The sequence below is a fragment of the Chanos chanos genome, chromosome 12 (assembly GCF_902362185.1).
Source record: "Chanos chanos chromosome 12, fChaCha1.1, whole genome shotgun sequence".
NCBI classification, from domain to species: Eukaryota; Metazoa; Chordata; class Actinopteri; order Gonorynchiformes; family Chanidae; genus Chanos; species Chanos chanos.
Window position 1 is genome coordinate 5,855,855 of NC_044506.1, and position 23,399 is coordinate 5,879,253.

The window sequence follows — 23,399 nt, forward strand, 5'->3', positions numbered from 1 at the left end:
GGAAAGTTTCATTGTACTATCAGAATATCAAACATAAAAGTTCTTAGTTTAACACATCTTCGAGGTGATTTGTCCATACTGCTTACAGTGTCTTGAACTCTCCAGTGTCGTCTGCATGCAACTGTTTCTTCAGTCAGTTTTCAAATAATTCGTGTGGAGACACACACACACACACACTCGTTTTTAACTCGCCTACAGTTACAGATGAGACGGTTTACCTACCCGCGGTCTACTAATATTACATGTGGGAAATATTGAAGGGAAAAGGAGAGTGAAGAGATATTAGCGGGTCTAAAGCCCCATGATGTAAGGTGTTGTGGACCTTCGGTATAAAGTTTCACCAAAATGAGCGCTAAGAAATGTCTGTCGTAGTGGGAAGGGAATCTACATCATAAAAGTATGTGCACAAATGACAGCATAAGGATCAGAATAGATTTACTGGATTTGTAAAGGAGTGCCATGAAATATACATCACAGAAAAATAATTGAAATGTCCTAATGTATTGCTTATGAAAAGAGTCGGTGGGAGTCAAGTTTACGGGTGCGCTTGTGCCTATGGGAGAAAGGAATCACGAACCAATAAATTCTAGGTCAGCAACTCCCGAGAAATTGGGTAACTCGTTCCACCATCGAAGAACCACATATCCGAAGAGATGAAACAGCTCAGCCCTTCAAGTAAGACCATCATGCCTTAAATATCGTTGCCCAAATGTGATTTCCTAAATCTTAACGCAGAATGTAAGAGTCTACGTTAACATATCTTGGATTCGTCAACTGGGAATATAGTGCTTTTTGAGGCAATGTGGGTGGCTCTTAAAAGAGCCTTTGGGTTCATTTTGACGATAGTGTCGGAAATCGTTTAACCGCCGAAGCCGTACAGAGTGCGTCCCTGGCGTTTCAAAGCGTACACCACATCCATGGCAGTCACGGTCTTTCGCTTGGCGTGCTCGGTGTAGGTGACGGCATCGCGGATGACGTTCTCCAGGAACACCTTCAGCACACCACGGGTCTCCTCATAGATCAGACCAGAGATACGCTTGACACCGCCACGGCGAGCCAGACGGCGAATTGCAGGCTTAGTGATACCCTGGATGTTATCACGGAGCACTTTACGGTGACGCTTAGCGCCTCCTTTGCCAAGACCTTTACCACCCTTTCCTCTGCCAGACATATTGCTCTTTCTTGAGTAGGCTCAGAACAATGAAGCACAGCGTTGACAGCACCCTCTCATATACTTCTCAAGAGGACCTCCTTGAAACCATGCTGCGTGCACGCCCTTCCCCAAATTGCGTTGTCTGTGTGCGCATGCACACACACGAGAGAAGAGGAGGGGGCGGAGTTTGCCTCATTGTTCTGAACTTGCTAATCAAAATCACAATGTCTGGTAGAGGAAAAAGGGGGATTGAGAGAGAGTAAGACAGTAGCCACTTGCTTTTGACTCCACGTGTTAACCTGACCTTAAGGTCACATAACATAGTTCATATGTCAAACTGCAGCCAAAGTACTGGGTTATTTACTTGGTAATCTGTCCCACGTCCCCCTTCTACATTCTATGTAACTATACTTTGCTTCTTTTCATCTCTTGTTAGTTGGGTTGGCCTGAAATGTTGATGCATACAGGATAAATCTTCGTTTCCTTTCGATGCAAGTTGCTGAGTGTCCTCCCTGAGTTCAGCAGAAAAATATTGATTCTCATTCAGTTTGAGGGCACAACAGAAAGTTCATATTTAGAGCATAAAGTTGACCTGATAGCACCGTAAACAACATTACAACATATGATTTTGGTCATTCATAAGAAGCAAAAAATTTTTTCTTTTTTCATTTGTCAATAAATGAATAATTCATCTTCAAGATACCAGGGATGGTTCTTACCTGTTTACTGATTTGATCGGTCCGGTCATTGCACTCTGATTTTTTCATTTTGTTTGGGCAGAATCGGTCATTATTCACTAGAAGCTAGATCAGATGCTGGGGATGAGCGACCTAGGCGGACAGTGAAGCACTTTGTGGGAGATAATTCTCAGCCTGTGCCAGGTATGACCAAGAATCCAGGCACATTGTTCACCTTCTTAAAAAAGACGATCATAGTTTGAGTCCGAGGCAGTGTAAATTTATTGTAAGAGCTCAAAGTAGCATATAGCAAACTGAACCGGTCCCGGGGAGTGGCTGACTAACCGCCACACATCACCTATGGTTATACAAAAATCATATCAGAACAAAAAAATAAAAAAGCGCTCTAAGAGAATACAAAGAATGAATGAGGACGGTGTTTCGTACTATCGCTTATGATGATAAAGGATGAATAGGCATACAGCGAATAAATGTAAACACTATTACACACTTGATTCACACCTGCTTGGTCTCGACAAAGAATAAACGAGAGTACTGTGGGAAATACAAAGAATAGCTGAGAGCACTGTTTCATCTTATCATAGTGCCCTTGGCTGTATTCCTATATTCTGTATATCTGAACAGAGACAAACTCAAATGACCTTCTCTGTTCCTCCATTCACAGATCACATCTCTGTAAAAGAACTTCACAAGTTTACTTTAATATAAATGACTACATAGTTTTGAATTCTTATTACAAAATGATTATGTTGATAAACTCACACAAAAATGGCAACATAACTGTTAGTGTTTTTTTATTGTTTATTTGTTGTTTTTTTTTAGACCAAGAAACATTTTTCCTCCAAAAAACTTCTATCACACAAAACCTCAACCAACAGCTGATGTTGCGCTGGCTCTATGACCATCTAAACCGTTCTCCGCAGTTCCGTCAGGGATTCAACTCTGCATTCCCATCACCAACAATCAGCATTTACGTTCAGATCGTGGCAGTTTCACATGAATGTACACTGAGTCTAAAATGTGAATTTTCCATGCCCGTTATCTGGGATTATTCCTACATTTTTTCTATCTTTTTGGTTTTGGTGATCTCTGTTGTTTTAGATTTTGCCAAAAAAAAAAAAAAAAAAGAAGAAGAAAAAAGGAAGGAAATAACAAATCTCTTCGTAAGACACTTTAAATTAAGCAGTACGTGTCACAGCAACTGAGGCATCAACACATTAGAAAAATTGACCCTTTATTTCTTCATTTTCTGTTATGTATTTAAGAAAAACAGGTTTTGCTATCATATCAAAACTCTCTTTTCTAAGTATTAGGGATTTGACAAGACTGGAACTATTGTTTGTATGTACCAAACTACTACATTTAATCATAGAGTCATGGTCTCCTTTCTACTTTTTAAATCCAGACCCTCTCTTGAGGCATGTTACTTGGCTCAATCTTTATTTTATTTTTATTTTACTTTGTGGATTCACAGGTCCATCCTCTTAATGATTACGAATGAAGAAATGCAAAAGTATATTCATTAATATAATAACCATCTTCTGACTGTGTAAAAACAGTAAAAAAACAAAAAAAAAAACCCCAAAACTCAGAAGACCCGAAACTGGGAGGCTTCATTTTCACAGTGATGACTATAATAAAGTGAGGACAAAGAGTTAGCAAACAGGTAAAGGTTTTACCTTATGTTTTAGATAAATTACTTACTTATTGATACCTGAAAAAGAACAAATGTTTTGTTTCTTATGAATGACCATAATCATGTGCTGTCGTGTCCTTTACAGTGCTATCAGGCCAAGTGAATGCTGTAAATATGAACTTAAAAAATTCTGCAGTGGGATTACACTAAATGATAATCAGTACATTTGTACTGAACTCCCATCAGTCAGGGAGGACACTCAGCAACTTGCATCGAAAATAAACGAAGATTTATCCTGTATGCATCAACGCTTCAGGCCAACCCAACTAACAAGAGATGAAAAGAAGCAAAGTATAGTTACATAGAATGAAGAGGGTGGAGGTGGGACAGGTTACTTAGTAAATAAGCCTGTAATTAGGCTGTAATTTGACACAGATGGTACGCTGTTGTAGTGTTAGAAAAGGTCAATTTTGGTCAGAACCCAGTTTCCTTGTTTGTGTTTATGACTTGAAGTCGAATGCAAGAGGTTACAGTCTTTGAAGTGAGGTGTGTATGTGTGTGAGAGAGAGAGACAAAGACAGAGATACTGTGTGTGTGTGTGTGTGTGTGTGTGTGTGTGGGAGCGTGTGCGTGCGCAGAAAACGCTTCATGGGGAGGGCGGGCAACCCTAGACTGGTTCTTACTTGCTACAATTAAGCCCTCACTAACATGAGTTTGTGTTTTTTAAAACATGCACAAAATTTACAAAGACGGCATAAAAGAGCCTTTGGGTTAAGAGAAACCCAAGAAGTCCGAAACTATACGTTGTATTAAATAGCTTGAACTCCTGATAAATCTCCGAAATTGGAAAGAATAGAGACGAATGTGCAAATCTACTCCATTTGTAACTGTACTTTGCAGAAGAGGAAATTTGTTTTTCCTATTGTGATATTAGAATAGTTTTTCCTTGAAAAAGCTAAGGGTGTTGAGACATCTAAAACGACTTGACAGCATTAGCCGATTTCCCCTTACCATTTTCCTAACTACACCACACTTCCGGGAGACCAATATTTAAACAAATACTGAAGCAACCCGAAGTTACTAATAACCCATCAAGGGTATCAAGTTTCTGCAGCTGTCTCTCGGGATGAGAAAAGTTAACATTTTTCTCCGTCGATCTAGCGACGAGTTAAAAAAAAACACACACAATAAGCCCAAGCTTCACAAAGAACATTTTTACCAGCATGTTCTCTGCCGTCTAGATCTCGTTGCACCATAAAGTCAAATCCTGATAATGAATCCTAACCCACTTCCCGACTAATGTCATCTACAACAATCATTAATGGACCTTTGTTATTGTGTTGAAGGTTGGCCATTATACTGAGAACACTCGATCTTTTGATAGATGACTGAGGTGGCTCTTAAAAGAGCCTTTGAGTTTTGGGGTAGGTATGACTTAAATTTATGCACGCTCGCCGCGGATACGACGGGCCAGCTGGATGTCCTTGGGCATGATGGTGACTCTCTTGGCGTGGATGGCGCACAGGTTGGTGTCCTCGAACAGACCAACCAAGTAAGCCTCGCTGGCCTCCTGCAAAGCCATAACGGCAGAGCTCTGGAAGCGCAGGTCTGTCTTGAAATCCTGAGCGATTTCCCTTACCAGACGCTGGAAGGGCAGTTTACGGATAAGCAGCTCAGTGGATTTCTGATAACGGCGGATCTCTCGGAGAGCCACAGTGCCGGGCCTGTAACGATGAGGCTTCTTGACGCCACCGGTGGCCGGGGCGCTTTTGCGAGCAGCTTTGGTGGCCAGCTGCTTCCTGGGGGCTTTGCCACCAGTCGATTTACGAGCGGTCTGCTTGGTTCTTGCCATCTTCTCAGTTGATCTTCTTTCACTAACAGCAGAAGTGTGCCGATCTTATGTCTAACAGGGCTATATAAAGCTTTGAGACAGCGCTCACTCATTGGACAGGGCAGTGTTGTGTGCTCTGATTGGACGAGGACCAGTGCGGGGGCGATGCTAGAACCGTTTGTGCTCTCTGCATTTGTTTGCCGCCTAATTCAAACTGTGTAGAACCGCCCCTGTTTTTTCAAGCGCGCGTCCCCAGTGCACTTTCTAATGCCCCATTTTTTTCTTTACAGAATTCTAAAAGCTTTCTCTACGCGATAGAGTACATCGGCCTTGAAACAAAAAACAGCCACATAAGTATGGCCCAGATTTGAGGAAATATCTGTATGCGTGTTTCCATGCTGTCCTAACATAAATGTGTAGTACACCTCGTGGACGAAACTGAAACGGTGCTTGTAACAGACAAAAAAACCGGCTAATCGCTCTTCAGAGGTTGAGGATACAGTTGTGACAAGCTATACTTTTGACAATAGACTTGCTCAGGGTCCTCCCCAGAAGGAAATGGACTTTTTCACAAGCGAAATTAAATGGAATATTGCGGCACTTGTATGGACGTGGCCCAGATGTTAAGTTGTCATTTACTAGATAACAATGTGGACATCATTATCAGCAATGAAATTCTTTGGCTCGGGGCCAGCTTGCAAAGTGTAGCAGCTAAATAAAAATAATGAAAGAACAATAAAGGGTAAATACAGGAGTAATATATGTATATGTGAAATAAATAGAAATGTACAGAAACGTAGAAATAACTATTGAATACTCTTAAATTAAGGTCCGTTAAGGAAACACTACTGAATACTTGAGCAGTTTAATCTATTTTGTAATACATGTACGACAGTAATGACAATTTGTTCTCTTTACGGACAAATTGTGTGGCTCTTAAAAGAGCCTTTGGGGATGGGACGAGCAGATCGCCTCTGCACACTTTACTTGGCTTTGGCTGGCTTGTCGGTCTTCTTAGGCAACAGAACTGCCTGAATGTTGGGCAGCACGCCACCTTGAGCGATGGTGACTCCGCCAAGCAGTTTGTTCAACTCCTCGTCGTTTCGGACGGCCAGCTGCAGGTGACGGGGGATGATACGAGTCTTCTTGTTGTCGCGAGCAGCGTTGCCGGCCAACTCCAAGATCTCAGCAGTCAGGTACTCGAGCACGGCAGCAAGGTAGACAGGGGCACCAGCACCAACCCGCTCGGCATAGTTGCCTTTCCGCAGAAGCCTGTGCACACGACCGACGGGAAACTGGAGTCCAGCCCTGGACGACCTGGTCTTAGCCTTGGCCCTAGCTTTGCCACCGGTTTTTCCTCTTCCACTCATGTTTGTTCTGTTGTAGACGTTGTCAAAAACAAGTCAGAAACACCACACTGTGCTTGGGGGCACGCATTTATTGGATTTGCTGCCGTCCCTGGATTGGCCAGTGTCTTGCTGTGATGTCAACCAATCATCGCACTGCCGTCACAAGCAGGCCCAGCCTACACCATCCCTGCATCGACCCTGTAAATGTTTCGAAAGTGCCTGCTCCAGCCAGGGGAAACAACCAAACCCGCTGAAGTTTAAAAATGCTGAATAAACTCATGAACCTCGTCGAGATTTATTAAAGTAAACGATCAGACAGAATGTACATTAGATCCGGTCATTTCACGAGTTTCCATCATTTGCTCTTTGTTCTTGAAATGAGACACGGATACTATGTCAGTAACACAATTTTCCTCTCCCTACAATGGCGATGTCTTAAGTGGACTATTTTAATGAAATCCTTCGCATTCCAGCTAATCTGAACTTGATTCTGCCTCACAGGAGAATAAACGCTCATTACCAATGTGTTATCGTGTTTGTGGTGTGATGTGTCAACATGTCTGTTTTAAAAACGCACGGGGACTAATTACTTGCGCAGCAAAAACCCACCACACATTTGTATTTACATGTACCTCTTACATACACGTAACATACTACTTTATTTCAGGAGACAGCAGCATCGCCCTTATATCCACTGTAAAGATCTATAGACCTCTAATACCTTAGTCACCTTTTCACTATGGAGAAGCACATAGGTATGGAATGTTTTCCTTCATGAGTTCAGTTATTGGCTCTTAAAAGAGCCGTTGATAGGACGCTTGTCAGGTTACAGCTTGTTCCTTTACTTCTTTTTAGGGGCTGCTCTCTTCGCCTTGGTTGCCTTAATTATCTTAATCTGCTGCTTTATGGAAGGAGACAGCGGCATGTTTCCTGGTTATTTAAAGACCTGCAATGTTCTAGCTCCCTTTTCAAAACAACGTGGAGCAACACACAAATATGGAATATTATACCTCAAAAGAAATCAGTGGGTGGCTCTTAAAAGAGCCTTTGATTGAACAAGCTTTTCAGATTACAGCTTGTTCCTTTTACTTCCTTTTAGGGGCTGCCTTCTTCGCCTTGGTTGCCTTAGGCTTAGCCGCTTTAGGCTTGGCTGCCTTGGCTTTCTTGGGGCTCTTGGTCGCCTTCTTAGGCGCTGCGGGCTTCTTGGCCTTTTTGGGGCTCTTGGCGGCTTTCTTGGGAGCGGCGGCTGGTTTCTTTGCCTTCTTGGGGGACTTCTTAGCTGCAGCTGGCTTCTTTACCGCTGCTTTCTTAGGCTTCTTAGCGGCGGCGGGCTTCTTAGCTGCAGGTTTCTTGGCTTTCGGCGCGGCTTTCTTGGCTGGTTTCTTCTTGGTCGCCTCGGCTTTCTTGTTCAGCTTGAAAGAACCGGATGCGCCAGTTCCTTTGGTCTGGACCAGAGTGCCTTTGGTTACCAAGCTCTTGACAGCGATCTTGACGCGGGAGTTGTTCTTCTCCACGTCGTAGCCGCCAGCAGCCAAAGCCTTCTTCAGAGCGGCGAGGGAAACCCCACTCCGTTCCTTGGAAGCGGACACAGCTTTAACGATGAGATCGCCAACGCTGGGTCCCGCTTTCCTGGGCTTGGGCGCCGCCTTCTTTTTAGGAGCTTTAGCTGGCGCTGCGACCGCGGGTGCTGGAGCTTCTTCTGCCATTTTATCGACTTATTTTGTCAAACGCTACCGACGCCTTTACACAGATACTGTTCTGTGTTGTTCAGTGCGCGGAGGGCTGGACTTAAGTGTCACATGAGAACCGTATAGACTCAACCTAGTCATATCTGCGTCCTGGTGCTTCCGCTAACCTCTCTCACTTGTGTTTTCTCTCGGCACAAATTCCGTAATAAATGGCTCACGGGACGATGTGAAACAGAGAAAACCTTCGAAATCCCTTCCAAAGACATTACCCCTTATGAAAAAATGGATCGATCGGATGAGCCCTGAGTTCTTTTAGCGCTACTCCTTCGTAACCGCGCCGTTGTGCAGGAGAAGCGCATGGGCCAGTGTGTACTTGATGAGATATTTGATGTATAAATGGAGAAACACTTGTCATATGCTTCATGCAGACTCTTTAATGCTTTTAAGGAAACCTTTGGCGATGTAATGAAATGGCTGCAAACGGGCACAACAAATTTGTAATACTTGAAAAAGGCCTTGAATATATGTGCTTGAAGCACACTGTGTACGCCTTGGCCTGACTTGAAGCCCTCATACAACACAGGGCACCCAGGTGTTCCTGACAAATCTTACAAATAATTTTTCACAGTATATCTGTTATTAGTAGTAGCTGTAGTAGTAGAAGTAGTGATAGTAGTAGCAGCATATCTGTTGCTGTTGTTTTTGAAAGAACCTTTAAAGAGACAGTTTAACATCATATGAAAGTTGATAAAGTTTCAGACATGCAACAACAGTCTCATAGGTTGCACTGACCTCATTTCAAACCAGCACTTACACTGTAGTTGAAATAAAACACTATTTTGAAACACTGTAGGCATGTTTTATATGATGTTAAGGCTTTCACAGTGGGTCAGTGGCTGTTGTCTCACAGCAAGACGGTGTTCCTTGGTTCGAATCCCGGCCTAGGGCCTTTCTGTGTGGAGTTTGCATATTTCTCCTTGTGTTTGGTTCTTTGTATGTGGTGTTTGCATGTTCTCCTGCAGGTGCTCCGGTTTCCGGTGACAGTGCTTTTCCCTATTCTTCTTCTCTCTATGCACATGTATTTGATCAATCTTCATGCTGTGTCTTGTGTTTCAAGTTTGTCAGACGCAGAGACTAACACAAGACTTGCTTTAATACCTCACACTGATGGCATATAGCACACACACACACACAGACACAAAATTGTGCTGACTGCCAAGATTTGATTTGTCAAGTCTAACTTTATTTTCATAAGACCAGAACTTGTACATTTACTCCACAACTTTCTCATGCATTATAATGGGGTGTATGGAAATCTAGCACTGTCAGACAAGAACGTACTCGAACCTGCACGCACAATAATTTGGACTGCCACTGATAAAAATTGAAATTAAGTTTATGACTACTGGATATTAATGAATGGGTTCTTCTCTGGTCATATTTCACTTTGTATGTAATGGCATATAACACAAACATTTTATTAATTACGTCTGTGACATCACATAACTGGAGTATAGTTAATGGGATATTTGCGTAATAAATATAACAGACTTTCAAGTTTATCACATACATTGCTTTGACATGAAAACCATCCATGAAAACATTGACAGGTATCACAAATGTTCAGAAATAATCTGCTTCTGTACCAGGGCTGGACTCCAGCACGATGTCAAAGTGTAATCAACCTCTCAGATGATCCCATGGCAGCTGTAACGGAAAGGAAAGGGCAGATCTAAAGTTGTCCAGTCCATCACAGAGGTCTCCAGAACATCCTGTACTGACCAGGGATGCTAAAGTCCCTTTAACACTTTATGGTAAATAATGAGGTACTCCATTTTCACTCTGTTACACTTGGCTTTCTATTGTATGGCGGAAAACAACCACCCACCTTATCAGTCATGCATACACAGTTGTTCACGTTTCTTTACTTGGATAACCTGTTATATAACAGACTTTTTAATGCCCCTACTTCTTTTGAAAGTTCTCTACCTGAGATACAGACTTGATATATTTTTTTTTGTAACTATATATTATTAAAATTATATGTATATGTATGTATATGTGTATACACACACACACACACATATATATATATATATATATATTTTTTTTTTTTTTTTGCCTTGCCCCAGATGACTTCGGGTGATTTAGTCATGTTGATCAGTATCACTGATCAGATGTTTGTTCATTATATCATTCTGCTTCTCGGAAATACTCAGGTACGTAGAGTGCTTATGAAACAAGAATGAAGAGGTCAGCCATACCAGAGATGGAGCTGGGTAAAAGTCTACTGCAAGTGCACATGAGGGATCAAACCAACAGGCCAGGGAACAAGGCAGTTCTCATCGGCAGCTCGTTGGATACTGATTATAACAACATACATAGAAAATAGTCCCAAGTTATGTCTTGTCTCCAACATTTTCTGTACTGAACTGTACTGGATATTAAAGCCAGTATCAGAAAGGATGTGTGTAACTCCAGGCCCTGGTGTCACCCTCTTCCCAAATCTGAGATTCCAAGACTGAAAGCGTAAAAAAAATTATGAAGCAAATGCTCTGGAATACAGCAGACATTCCCAAGAATCACCACAATGCCAGTGCAAGTATACGACATCTGGCTTGTACATTTAAGCTTTCATCATTTATCCTCTGAAATAAGTAGGCACACACACCAGGATGAGTAAACTGTTGCTTGCTTCTGAACACACAGCAGCTCCTGTAACTGAGGGGCATTGCATGCATGTTATAACCAACACACACTGACAAAACAGCCAGAATAACAAAAATCACCGATTTGGGAAAAGGATTAACGTTTTTCAAGTATTTTTACCCAAGAAATAAGATGGTCAGTTCTCTTTCAGATTTTGTGGGTGGCTCTTAAAAGAGCCTTTGGGTTTAGAAACTCTTCTCTGTTGAAGTTTACTTGGAGCTGGTGTACTTGGTGACAGCCTTGGTGCCCTCAGACACGGCGTGCTTAGCCAACTCACCGGGGAGCAGCAGACGCACGGCGGTCTGGATCTCCCTGGAGGTGATGGTGGAGCGCTTGTTGTAGTGCGCCAAGCGAGACGCCTCTCCGGCAATACGCTCAAAGATGTCGTTGACAAAGGAATTCATGATTCCCATGGCCTTGGAAGAAATACCAGTATCGGGGTGGACCTGCTTCAGCACTTTGTACACGTAGATAGCGTAGCTCTCCTTCCTGGTCCTCTTGCGCTTCTTGCCTCCTTTACCAGCCGTCTTGGTCACGGCTTTCTTGGACCCTTTCTTGGGTGCGGACTTTGCGGGCTCAGGCATGGTTGTACTCTCTAAAAACTTTGCGACGAATAAAGTAACAGACGTGAAGTACCCGCTATAAGTAAAGGCTCGTATGCAAATATGAGCAAAGTCTGCCCTCCTCCACTTTCACGTTCTTGCGGCAGAATCTACTGGTGCGTTATAACAAACAGGTCGTCTATTGGTCGCAGACTGTTTTGACGAAAAGCAGTGGCAGTCCAATAGCAGTCAAGGAGGCAGAACAAAAAAATTTGATTTTGCGCGGGCTCCTTCCTGCCCAACCTCCTACCAATGAATTTGTTCTGTTATCAATACTTTATTAAATTCACTGTGCAAAAACGTTTTATTATTCTTTGGAAGTATCAAACATACAACTTTATATTTTCCAGCGATTTACCCATTTTGCTCGAATGTCTTGAATTTTCCGACGTCTCCTGGGCGACCATTTATTCTATGTACGCACACTTTTCTTTTTTCTTTTTAGCTTACCTAGTTGTTCAAAAGGCTCAACAAGAATTTGGTTTTTTGCGCGGGCTCCGCGCTCTCAAGCCCTCCACCAAGCCCATTTGTTCTGCCCTCAACACTTTCATTTACTTTGCAAAAAAGTTTCCAAGGGAAGCGTAGATAATGTAAAAGAAGTTCTCTTGGTTTGAAAAAAAAAAAGTACTCAAAATACAGTTAAACGGTCAACCGTTTTTGCAAATTGTAAATGGGTGGCTATTTAACTCAAGAAATTTTCAAGAGGGATACTTTAACTCTACCTGGAGTACTTCTACTACTACCTTTTCCATCCCTGAAAGTTTCATTATACTGTCAGCATATCAAATATAAAAGCTCTTAGTTAATCAGTTTCGAAGTGATTTGCGCTTGCTGCGTCCAGCGTCGTTTCAGTGTGACTTCAGTTTTCAAATAATTCATATGGATGCATGCACTTTTTTCACTCGCTTATCGTAACCATTGACATGGTTCTTGCATGCAATGTCTAATAGGACCACGACTAAGAAATGTTGAAGGAAGGAGAAAAAAAAGAGAATGAACAGACAGATAGAAGTGGGTCTGAGGCCACATTACATAAGCTATTGTGTACCTCCGGTATAAAGCTTCACCAAAATGACCACACAGGGAAGGAAACCTACATCATTCAAGTATGCGCACACAGAACAGTACAAGGATCAGCGTAGATTTAATTATATACACATTATATATGGAAGTGCTATGAAGTATAAGTTAGAAAGACTGGTTGCGTTTTAGAAAAGCCTGCAAATAATGTCATGCTTAACAGACGCTTATCAAGACCATAATCAAGCACACTGGCAGTTTAAACCACTAGGAATATAGCGCTTTTTCAAAGCAATGTGGGTGGCTCTTAGAAGAGCCTTTGGGTTCATTTTGATGATGGTGTCGGAAATCGTTTAACCGCCGAAGCCGTACAGAGTACGGCCCTGGCGTTTCAAGGCGTACACCACATCCATGGCAGTCACGGTCTTTCGCTTGGCGTGCTCGGTGTAGGTGACGGCATCGCGGATGACGTTCTCCAGGAACACTTTCAGCACTCCACGGGTCTCCTCGTAGATCAGACCAGAGATACGCTTGACACCGCCACGGCGAGCCAGACGGCGAATTGCTGGCTTAGTGATACCCTGGATGTTATCACGGAGCACTTTACGGTGACGCTTAGCGCCTCCTTTGCCAAGACCTTTACCACCTTTTCCTCTGCCAGACATTTTGCTCTTTCTTCGGTAAGCTCAGAACAATGAAGCGCAGAGTTGACAGCACCCTCTCATATACTTCTCAAGAGGACCTCCTTGAGACCATGTTGCGTGCCCGCCCTCCCCCAAACCGCGTTTTCTGCGTACGCATGCACCAGAGCGGTACAGAAGGGGGGAGGGGCGGAGTTTGCCACATTGTTCTGAGTTTACTAAACTAGATCATGTCTAGTAGAGGAAAAAGGGGAGAGTGAGTGAGTGAGTGAGTGAGAGAGTGAGTGAGTGAGAGAGTGTAGCCACTTGCATTCGACTCCAAGTCATAAACACAAACAAGGAAAATGTGGGTTGTGACCCAAACTGACCTTAACACTACACAACATACTACATATGTCAAATTGCAGCCAAAGTACTGTGTTACTTACTGTGTTATTTACTGCGTAATCTGCCCCACACCCCCTTTCTTTATTCTATGTAACCATCCATTGCTTCTTTTCTATATGCAAGTTGCTGAGTGTCCTCCCTGACTGATGAGAGTTCAGTACAAATGTATTGATTCTCATTCAGCGTGACCCCACTGCAGAAATGTTTAATTTTACATCTACAGCATTGAGTTGATTTGATAGCACCATAAAGGACATTACAGCACGTGATTAGGGCCATTCATAAGAAACAAAAGTTTTTGGCGTTTTTTCCCCCCTTTCAGTAATCAATAAGTAAGTAATTTATCTAAAACATAAGGGACAACCCTTACCCGTTTGCTATTTTTATTGGTCCAGTTATTGTATTGTGGTTAGTTCTATTTGTTTGGGTAGAATGGGTCTTTAGTCACTAGAAGCCAGATCGGCTATTGGCCATTAGCCGTGCAGGTGGATAGTGAAGCACTCCTATCACACAAAAACTCAACCAACAATTTGAGGCTGCAGTGACCATCTAAGCCGCTCTCTGCAGTTCTTTCAGTGATTCAGTTCTGGATTCCTGTCGCCAGGTATCAGTATGTACTTTCACATCATGGCAGCTTCAGATGAACGTGCACTGAGGCTAAAATGTGAATTTTCCATGCCGATTATCTGGGATTGTTTCTGCTTTTTTTTTTCTGTGTTTTGTGTTTTGGTGATCTCTGTTCTTTCATATTATGCAAAAAAAAAAAAAAGAATTCTCTTCATAAGCCATTTCAAATGAAGCAATACATGTTCCAGTAATTTGTAAAAAGCACACAGACTTTCAGTCCTTTGTCAGTTTACATGTCTCACTATCCTCAGTTACTTTGTAGCAACACAAACATGTTGTGCAGTAACTATACCAAACACACACCTTCTCAGAGACATCTCTGTGAGGCAAACTCTCTGAAGGGTGACTGTCCACACTGTCATTGCTGTCCAATAAAGATTCGTGTTCGGCAGCTAAGAGCATTTTCTCTTTCATGCCAATGTGAAGTGTTATGACCCTGAGTCATAAATGGTCATAAATGTGTATTATTTTGTGTGCTGTTATTTTTCTCCCCCTGCCTGTGTGTGGTGCTGTTTCCTCCCCTGCCTGTGTTTCCCCCGTATGTCTCTGTAATGTGTTGCTCCACAGGTGGCGATCGAGGATTGGCCCACGGTTGACGGCGCCAGTTTTAAAAAGACGCGCCACCCAGATGCCGGCGCCTCTCGTTTTGTCCTGGCCACTTTGTCCGTGTCCGTTCCCGTTCGTTTGCGATTTGATAACTTGTTGTGTGTGTTTCGAGAAAGATTCGTTGAATGTGTTTTGGGAGAAAGATTCGTTGTATCGTGTGTAAAACTTTATATGTGTGTATGTGATTTTCGTTGTTGTAATATAGTTGTAAATATTTTCGTGTTAACTGTTCGGGTAGTGGTAGGGGGTGTGAAGCCAGTTTTGTTGGATCTTCTTTTCTCCTGTTTTTCGTTAGGGAGTTAGGGAAGTTTTCTGTATTTCCTTTTCTTTTCTTTTTTGGAAAGCAGGTTATTTAGTTTGGGAAATATAGATTGTTTTGTTTGTTGTTTTGGCCGCGCTCACCCCCGAAGCTTTTTACTACCACTTTGTAAATAAATCACTTTTTGGATTATAATTCGTGGGCACGGGTCATCACTGGGTACAGGAAAAGGGGGGGTCACTTTTGTTATGCTCGGTACCCCTAGGCTGGGCATAACAAGTGGGGGCTCGTCCGGGATCTAAAAAAAAATATTGAAAAAGAAAAAAGGAAAAAATTGGTGGACATTTTGGGTTTTTTTTGGTGGCACAATGGAGTTTGATTTGGACTCGTTTGCGAGAACTCCTACACTCTCGCAGTTGAATAAATGTAAGAAGGCGGATTTGCGGCTTATTGCCGATTTGTTTAATGTTCCAGCCCCGTTGAATATTAAAAAAGAAGACCTGAAACAGCTTCTGGTAGAGAAGCTGGGGGAAAAGGGTTTGTTTGGTGGGTTTCCCGCTACAGAGGCAGCAGGAAAAGCTGATGTGGAGCGTCGAGATCCTGCGCCGCCTGTCCCGCCCGTCTCCCCAGATCCATCCACTACGCCGGGGAAAACTGTTGAGGAGCTCCGGTTAACATTAAAAATCAAGGAGATGGAGGTGAGAAATCGCGAGCTGGAGGTGGAGGCTATGCACCTTAGGGTGAGAGCGTTAGAACTAGAACGCCAGCCGAGTCTCGCTCCCCATTCACCTACCACACCGCAGAGCCCGCACTCTCCCCATCAAACTTTCGATGTCAGTAGACATATAGCTCTGGTGCCGCCGTTCAGAGAATCCGAGGTGGATTCATATTTTAATGCCTTTGAACGTATTGCAGCAACTTTGAATTGGCCAAAGGAGGTTTGGTCACTACTGCTCCAGTGCAAATTAGTGGGGAAAGCCCAAGAGGTATGTGCCACTCTCTCTGTTGAGCAAAGTTTGAATTATGACGTGGTGAAAGCCACTGTTTTACGTGCTTATGAATTAGTCCCGGAGGCCTACAGACAAAAATTTCGAAATTGTGAAAAACAGGTCAACCAAACCTATGTGGAGTTTGCGCGTGAGAAGGGGGTGCTGTTTGATAAGTGGTGTCAAGCTAGCAAAGTAACGGACTTTGGGCAGCTGCGAGAGCTTGTGCTCTTAGAGGAATTTAAAAAGTGTTTGCCGGAGCGCATTGTGGTGTATCTGAACGAACAAAAGGTTGTTTCTCTTGCCGAAGCTGCTGTGCTGGCTGATGAATTTGCTTTAACCCACAAGGGTGTGTTTTCGTTCCCCCGGCACCGCGAACCCCCGGTAACTGCTGAAAATAGAAAGGCACGATCACCTAAAGTCTTTCGGCGGAATCCTTCTGCCGCTGGTGAAAGCCGTGCATGCTTTTATTGTCATGAACCTGGCCACCTCATTTCTGTCTGTCCAGTTTTAAAGAAAAAGGAGCAGACAAGGAATAAAAGTCCCTCTGCTGTAGCACTAGTTCAATGTGAACCAGTCGCTAATCAGCATGAGCTTTTAATCGAGGAGTGCCGAAGACATGAGGTTGATGATGATTTTAAGCCTTTCATTACGCAGGGTTTTATTTCTCTGGTGGGTAACGAGGAAGACAGGGTTCCCATTTCCATTCTTAGAGATACTGGTGCGAAACATTCTGTGGCTCGACGTGGGGTTTTACCTTTCTGTGAACAGTCGTACTGTGGCTCTGATCTGTTGGTGTGGGGAATTAAAATGAGTGTGGTACGCATGCCGCTTCACACCATTAACCTCTCCTGTCCCTTTGTGTCTGGCCCAGTGCGAGTTGGTGTACGGGATCAGTTGCCTATTACTGGTGTTGATCTCATTCTCGGCAATGATCTGGCCGGAGAACAGGTGTTTCCGATCACTCCCGAAGAAACTGAGAATCCCACTGCCGATGAATGTGTTGTTGCCCCCAGTGTGCTCGACGCAGCTCCAGTTTTTCCTCCGTGTGTTGTGACGCGTGCCCAGACGCGTAATGTTGGTGATTTAACGGACATTTCGGATTCTCTTTTAAACAGGTCCGATGATTTGGTCATCTCCTCCGAACCGAAACGTGTGTCTGTTTCCGTTGGTGTTGAAACAGATAAGAATGATTTATGTATGGGACGTAGAGGGTCCTCTGTGTCTCGGCTGGAATGCGATATGGGCACTCCAGTAGTTGTGCCAAATGCGAATCGGTCGCATGTGATAAGCGCCTTTCCCAATCACGGTTTGTCCGATTACTTGGGAATTGCAAGTTTACATCTAGGTGCTCCCATATTTTCTTCTCCTGGCCGAAACTCTTGCAAACTTGCCGAGACACTACCTTACGCTGCATCTGGGCTGCCGGTATGGGAGATCACACGTTTTCTACTGGACTGTAGAAGCCCATGCGGCAGGTTCTGTTCTTTTGCGGGAGGGTGATCATGGTGTCGATCATCCTGTGTGTAACAGAAGTCTCAGCATTTCCAGTTCAGATTGTTCATCGAGATGGAAGAGTGTGGTGTCTATAGAGACCGCATTTCTTTTGTAATCACTAGCTGTAAATGCAAGGTACTCTGTTAATAATTCATGTGAAAATGTTTTTCTTATTCCTCTTCCTGTAGCTGTTTTATGGTCATCAAGCATCACATTCCTTGTTCCACATACACTCTTTATGCCCTCTAATGACTGTAGTCATCACTGTGAAAATGAAGCCACCCAATTCCGGGTCTTCTGAGTTTTTTTTTTTTTTTTTTTTTTACAATTTACTGTTTCATTCTATATAAAACCACTTCTTTGTGGTTGACAGAAGCAGTGGACATCTTACACAGTCAGAAGTTGGTTACTATAAAAAATATATATACCTTTGCCTTTCTTCATTGGTCATCATGAGGAGGACGGACCTTTCAATACGCAAAGTAAAATGAAAACAAAATAAAATGAACATGGAGCCAAGTAACATGTCTCACTGGATGGTCTAAATTTAAAAAGTAGAGAGGAGTCCACAACTCTCTGATTAAATGTAAGTTTGGTACACACAAACAGGAGTTCCAGTTTGAAGCTGCCATGATGTGAAAGTACATACTGATAGTTGGCGACAGGAATCCAGAACTGAATCACTGAAAGAACTGCAGAGAGCGGCTTAGATGGTCACTGCAGCCTCAAATTGTTGGTTGAGTTTTTGTGTGATAGAAGTGCTTCACTATCTGCTTAGGCAGATAAGTAACACGGTACTTAGGCTGCAATTTGACATATGTAGTATGTTGTGTAGTGTTAAGGTCAGTTTGGGTCACAACCCACATTTTCCTTGTTTGTGTTTATGACTTGGAGTCGAATGCAAGTGGCTACACTCTCTCACTCACTCACTCTCTCTCTCACTCACTCACTCACTCACTCACTCTCCCCTTTTTCCTCTACTAGACATGATCTAGTTTAGTAAACTCAGAACAATGTGGCAAACTCCGCCCCTCCCCCCTTCTGTACCGCTCTGGTGCATGCGTACGCAGAAAACGCGGTTTGGGGGAGGGCGGGCACGCAACATGGTCTCAAGGAGGTCCTCTTGAGAAGTATATGAGAGGGTGCTGTCAACTCTGCGCTTCATTGTTCTGAGCTTACCGAAGAAAGAGCAAAATGTCTGGCAGAGGAAAAGGTGGTAAAGGTCTTGGCAAGGGAGGCGCTAAGCGCCACCGTAAAGTGCTCCGTGATATCATCCAGGGTATCACTAAGCCAGCAATTCGCCGTCTGGCTCGCCGTGGCGGTGTCAAGCGTATCTCTGGTCTGATCTACGAGGAGACCCGTGGAGTGCTGAAAGTGTTCCTGGAGAACGTCATCCGCGATGCCGTCACCTACACCGAGCACGCCAAGCGAAAGACCGTGACTGCCATGGATGTGGTGTACGCCTTGAAACGCCAGGGCCGTACTCTGTACGGCTTCGGCGGTTAAACGATTTCCGACACCATCATCAAAATGAACCCAAAGGCTCTTCTAAGAGCCACCCACATTGCTTTGAAAAAGCGCTATATTCCTAGTGGTTTAAACTGCCAGTGTGCTTGATTATGGTCTTGATAAGCGTCTGTTAAGCATGACATTATTTGCAGGCTTTTCTAAAACGCAACCAGTCTTTCTAACTTATACTTCATAGCACTTCCATATATAATGTGTATATAATTAAATCTACGCTGATCCTTGTACTGTTCTGTGTGCGCATACTTGAATGATGTAAGTTTCCTTCCCTGTGTGGTCATTTCGGTGAGGCTTTATACCGGAGGTACACAATAGCTTATGTAATGTGGCCTCAGACCCACATGTATCTGTATTTTTTCCCCTTCCTTCAACATTTCTTAGTCGTGGTCCACTTAAACACGGTTTTCTTACATGTAATGTCTATGGTAACGATAAGCGAGTGAAAAAAGTGCATGCATCCAAATGAATTATTTGAAAACTGAAGTCACACTGAAACGACGCTGGACGCAGCAAGCGCAAATCACTTCGAAACTGATTAACTAAGAGCTTTTATATTTGATATTCTGACAGTATAATGAAACTTTCAGGGATGGAAAAGGTAGTAGTAGAAGTACTCCAAGTAGAGTTAAAGTATCCCTCTTGAAAATTTCTTGAGTTAAATAGCCACCCATTTACAATTTGCAAAAATGGTTGACCGTTTAACTGTATTTTGAGTACTTTTTTTTTTTCAAACCAAGAGAACTTCTTTTACATTATCTACGCTTCCCTTGGAAACTTTTTTTGCAAAGTAAATGAAAGTGTTGAGGGCAGAACAAATGGGCTTGGTGGAGGGCTTGAGAGCGCGGAGCCCGCGCAAAAAACCAAATTCTTGTTGAGCCTTTTGAACAACTAGGTAAGTTAAAAAGAAAAAAGAAAAGTGTGCGTACATAGAATAAATGGTCGCCCAGGAGACGTCGGAAAATTCAAGACAAGACAATTGTATGTTTGATACTTCCAAAGAATAATAAAACGTTTTTGCACAGTGAATTTAATAAAGTATTGATAACAGAACAAATTCATTGGTAGGAGGTTGGGCAGGAAGGAGCCCGCGCAAAATCAAATTTTTTTGTTCTGCCTCCTTGACTGCTATTGGACTGCCACTGCTTTTCGTCAAAACAGTCTGCGACCAATAGACGACCTGTTTGTTATAACGCACCAGTAGATTCTGCCGCAAGAACGTGAAAGTGGAGGAGGGCAGACTTTGCTCATATTTGCATACGAGCCTTTACTTATAGCGGGTACTTAACGTCTGTTACTTTACTCGTCGCAAAGTTTTTAGAGAGTACAACCATGCCTGAGCCCGCGAAGTCCGCACCCAAGAAGGGATCCAAGAAAGCCGTCACCAAGACGGCTGGTAAAGGAGGCAAGAAGCGCAAGAGGACCAGGAAGGAGAGCTACGCTATCTACGTGTACAAAGTGCTGAAGCAGGTCCACCCCGATACTGGTATTTCTTCCAAGGCCATGGGAATCATGAATTCCTTTGTCAACGACATCTTTGAGCGTATTGCTGGAGAGGCGTCTCGCTTGGCGCACTACAACAAGCGCTCCACCATCACCTCCAGGGAGATCCAGACCGCCGTGCGTCTGCTGCTCCCCGGTGAGTTGGCTAAGCATGCCGTGTCTGAGGGCACCAAGGCTGTCACCAAGTACACCAGCTCCAAGTAAACTTCAACAGAGAAGAGTTTCTAAACCCAAAGGCTCTTTTAAGAGCCACCCACAAAATCTGAAAAAGAACTGACCATCTTAATATAAAGTGAAGAAGCACACACATAAACAAGAGTTGTTATACCCTTTTCCTAACGGCTGTTTTAATTAAAAAAAATTAAATTAATTAATTTCTGTGATTATCAACATATTGCTACATGGTTACAGGAATTACTGAGTTCTCAAAGCAACTGTGCTCGTTCTGGCCTTATCAAGGTCGTGTATTTCAAAGAAACGACGAAAGAAGGCCTTAAATGTTATATTGGGAATCATTCAGAGTACTTGCCAGAGTCACCACTTGGAATTACACCCTTTCTCTGGTATTAGCTCGATTATTGAAGTATAGAGACAAGGTGCAGCTTGGACCAATCGCTGAGGACCTTTGTCAATATGAAACCCCATCAGAATTTCTGAGTTGCCATAAAATCAGTGTCTTATCTGCCCAACAAGTTACCGATGATTGATCCCCCGTGTGCACTTGTAATAAACTGGCCAGCTCCAGCTCTGGTATGACTGATTTCTACATGCTTGCACAATTTGTCACATGTCATTTTACAAATGTTCTGTCTACATGAGAATTTTGAAAAGGAGAATAATATAATGATCAAACATTGACTAAATTACTGAGGGGAAGGGCTGAGCAATTTCGAAAGTGATGGGGGAAAGAAATGGGGAAAAAATTTAAATAGTTGGAAAGCCTCGTTAAAAATTCAAAATCTCCATTTTTCTAAAGTAGTTGTTTCTAAAATAGATCTAATGGCTTCTAATATAGATATTGTAGATCTAATATAGAGAGCTCACCTTGGACATGGAGGCAATTCAAAGTATTTTGGATTACGTGTCATTCAGGTGAATTATGAGAGCCATATGTATGATTGATGAGATATATTGTAATTTCATATAATATGGCAGAAACATGAGTGTAACAGAGTTAAAATAGTTCCTTGTTATATGTCTATTTAGCCATAAGTAAACATCCCTGGTCAGTACTGATTGTCCTGGAGCTGCCCATAGTGTACTGAACAATTATAGATCTGCCCTTTCCTTTCCTTTCCAGCTCCTGTAGGATGAACTGCTTACACTTTGAAATTTTTCTATTCTCAGGAGAAAAACAATGCAATTCAAAATATACCCTCATACACCCTAGCAATATTGGTGTATAATCAGAATATTTCTGAACACTATTGATGGTTGTAAATATTTTCCTGCATGATTTTCACATCAAAACAGTGAGTGAGATAGCAGTGTAACAAATGTAATGGACTTTCAAGGCGAGCATTAATATTAACAGTTCCCCTTAACAACACTCGAGTCATGTGGTGTCACTGCTCCTATTAGAGATATGGCTGTGAGTACCAGTCTGTGTGTGAAAACTAAAATATGCATGCATGTGAAGTAAACACATTATGAAGTAAATACATTATGAAAATTGTGTGTTTGTGTGTGTGTGTGTGTGTGTGTGTGTGTGTGTGCGTGTGTGCCTGTGTGTGTGTGTTATGTGTATGAAGATCATGTGGCAATGTGGTGAACTGGAAGACTGACAGTCCACATTAAGAAGTGTGTGTTTGTGTGTGTGTGTGTGTGTGTGTGTGTGTGTGTGTGTGTGACAGAGACTCCATTAAATACCAGTGTAATTCTCAATAATTCTGATAGCTGTGATTTTCCATACACTCCATTAAAATGCATGTGAAGATTGCGCAGTACAATATCTGTGTTGCAACGGTGGTAGCTGAGTTGGTTTTGAAACAGTGAAGGACTTCCTTAACGATCAAACATTGGTAGTCAGCACATTAAGACACTTGTATGTGTGTGTGTGTGTGTGTGTTTGCTATATGTCGTTAGCTTTCACTGTTAATTGGCAAGAATTTATTTCTTATGTTTAGCTCAGTCTTTGAGGAACAAGGATCGCTTCTGGAAATGTCTTTGCAACTTAGGTATATATACAAAATATCTTAATGAAGGACGTCGGAAGGATATCTGAACAACGATACTACGACTCCTAAGACGACCACGACTACTACTACCACTAATAATAATTTGTGGTAATTCCAAAGTGACATGCTCCTGAGTGCGCTGTGCTGCAGGGAGGGATACAAGTTAGGCCATGGCGTGGTCAGTGTGCTTCGACCACAGACATTCGAAGCCTTTTTCAAACATATAAAATCTCTCACGCCCGTTTGCAGTTATTTTGCTGCATTGCCAAGGTTTTCTTTCAAAGCGTCAAACAGTGTGCATGGCGCATATGATAAATGTTTCTCTATTTATTCTTCAAATATCTCATCAAACACGCGCTAGCCCATTCGTTTTTGCTGTTTAACGGCGCGGTTATGAAGGAGAAGCACTTAAATTACCAAAGGCTCGTCTGATCTCTTCAATTTTTCATAAGGGGGGATGTCTTTGGAAGGGGTTTCGAAGGTTTTCTCTGTTTCACATCGTCCCG

General features: G+C 42.8%; 8 protein-coding genes across 8 annotated transcripts; 2 read left to right on the forward strand and 6 right to left on the reverse strand.

Annotated features, from left to right (window-relative positions):
* Positions 1–859: 859 nt before the first annotated feature.
* LOC115825704 (histone H4) lies at positions 860–1,171 on the reverse strand. The gene has a single exon (XM_030789495.1). The coding sequence runs from the start codon at positions 1,169–1,171 to the stop codon at positions 860–862; it is 312 nt and encodes a 103-aa protein (XP_030645355.1).
* A 3,757-nt stretch (positions 1,172–4,928) lies between these two features.
* On the reverse strand, positions 4,929–5,339 carry LOC115825078 (histone H3). Its single transcript, XM_030788840.1, has one exon. The coding sequence runs from the start codon at positions 5,337–5,339 to the stop codon at positions 4,929–4,931; it is 411 nt and encodes a 136-aa protein (XP_030644700.1).
* Positions 5,340–6,301: 962 nt separating this feature from the next.
* LOC115825081 (histone H2A-like) lies at positions 6,302–6,688 on the reverse strand. Its single transcript, XM_030788844.1, has one exon. It carries the CDS (start codon positions 6,686–6,688, stop codon positions 6,302–6,304), a length of 387 nt encoding a protein of 128 aa, XP_030644704.1.
* Positions 6,689–7,752: 1,064 nt separating this feature from the next.
* On the reverse strand, positions 7,753–8,373 carry LOC115825074 (histone H1-like). The gene has a single exon (XM_030788836.1). It carries the CDS (start codon positions 8,371–8,373, stop codon positions 7,753–7,755), a length of 621 nt encoding a protein of 206 aa, XP_030644696.1.
* Positions 8,374–11,273: 2,900 nt separating this feature from the next.
* On the reverse strand, positions 11,274–11,651 carry LOC115825090 (histone H2B 1/2-like). The gene has a single exon (XM_030788854.1). The coding sequence runs from the start codon at positions 11,646–11,648 to the stop codon at positions 11,274–11,276; it is 375 nt and encodes a 124-aa protein (XP_030644714.1). The 5' UTR covers positions 11,649–11,651.
* A 1,388-nt stretch (positions 11,652–13,039) lies between these two features.
* LOC115825087 (histone H4) lies at positions 13,040–13,351 on the reverse strand. Its single transcript, XM_030788850.1, has one exon. The coding sequence runs from the start codon at positions 13,349–13,351 to the stop codon at positions 13,040–13,042; it is 312 nt and encodes a 103-aa protein (XP_030644710.1).
* A 5,532-nt stretch (positions 13,352–18,883) lies between these two features.
* LOC115825086 (histone H4-like) lies at positions 18,884–19,195 on the forward strand. The gene has a single exon (XM_030788849.1). It carries the CDS (start codon positions 18,884–18,886, stop codon positions 19,193–19,195), a length of 312 nt encoding a protein of 103 aa, XP_030644709.1.
* A 1,347-nt stretch (positions 19,196–20,542) lies between these two features.
* Positions 20,543–20,920, forward strand: LOC115825089 (histone H2B 1/2-like). Its single transcript, XM_030788853.1, has one exon. It carries the CDS (start codon positions 20,546–20,548, stop codon positions 20,918–20,920), a length of 375 nt encoding a protein of 124 aa, XP_030644713.1. The 5' UTR covers positions 20,543–20,545.
* The last annotated feature ends 2,479 nt before the right edge of the window (positions 20,921–23,399 follow it).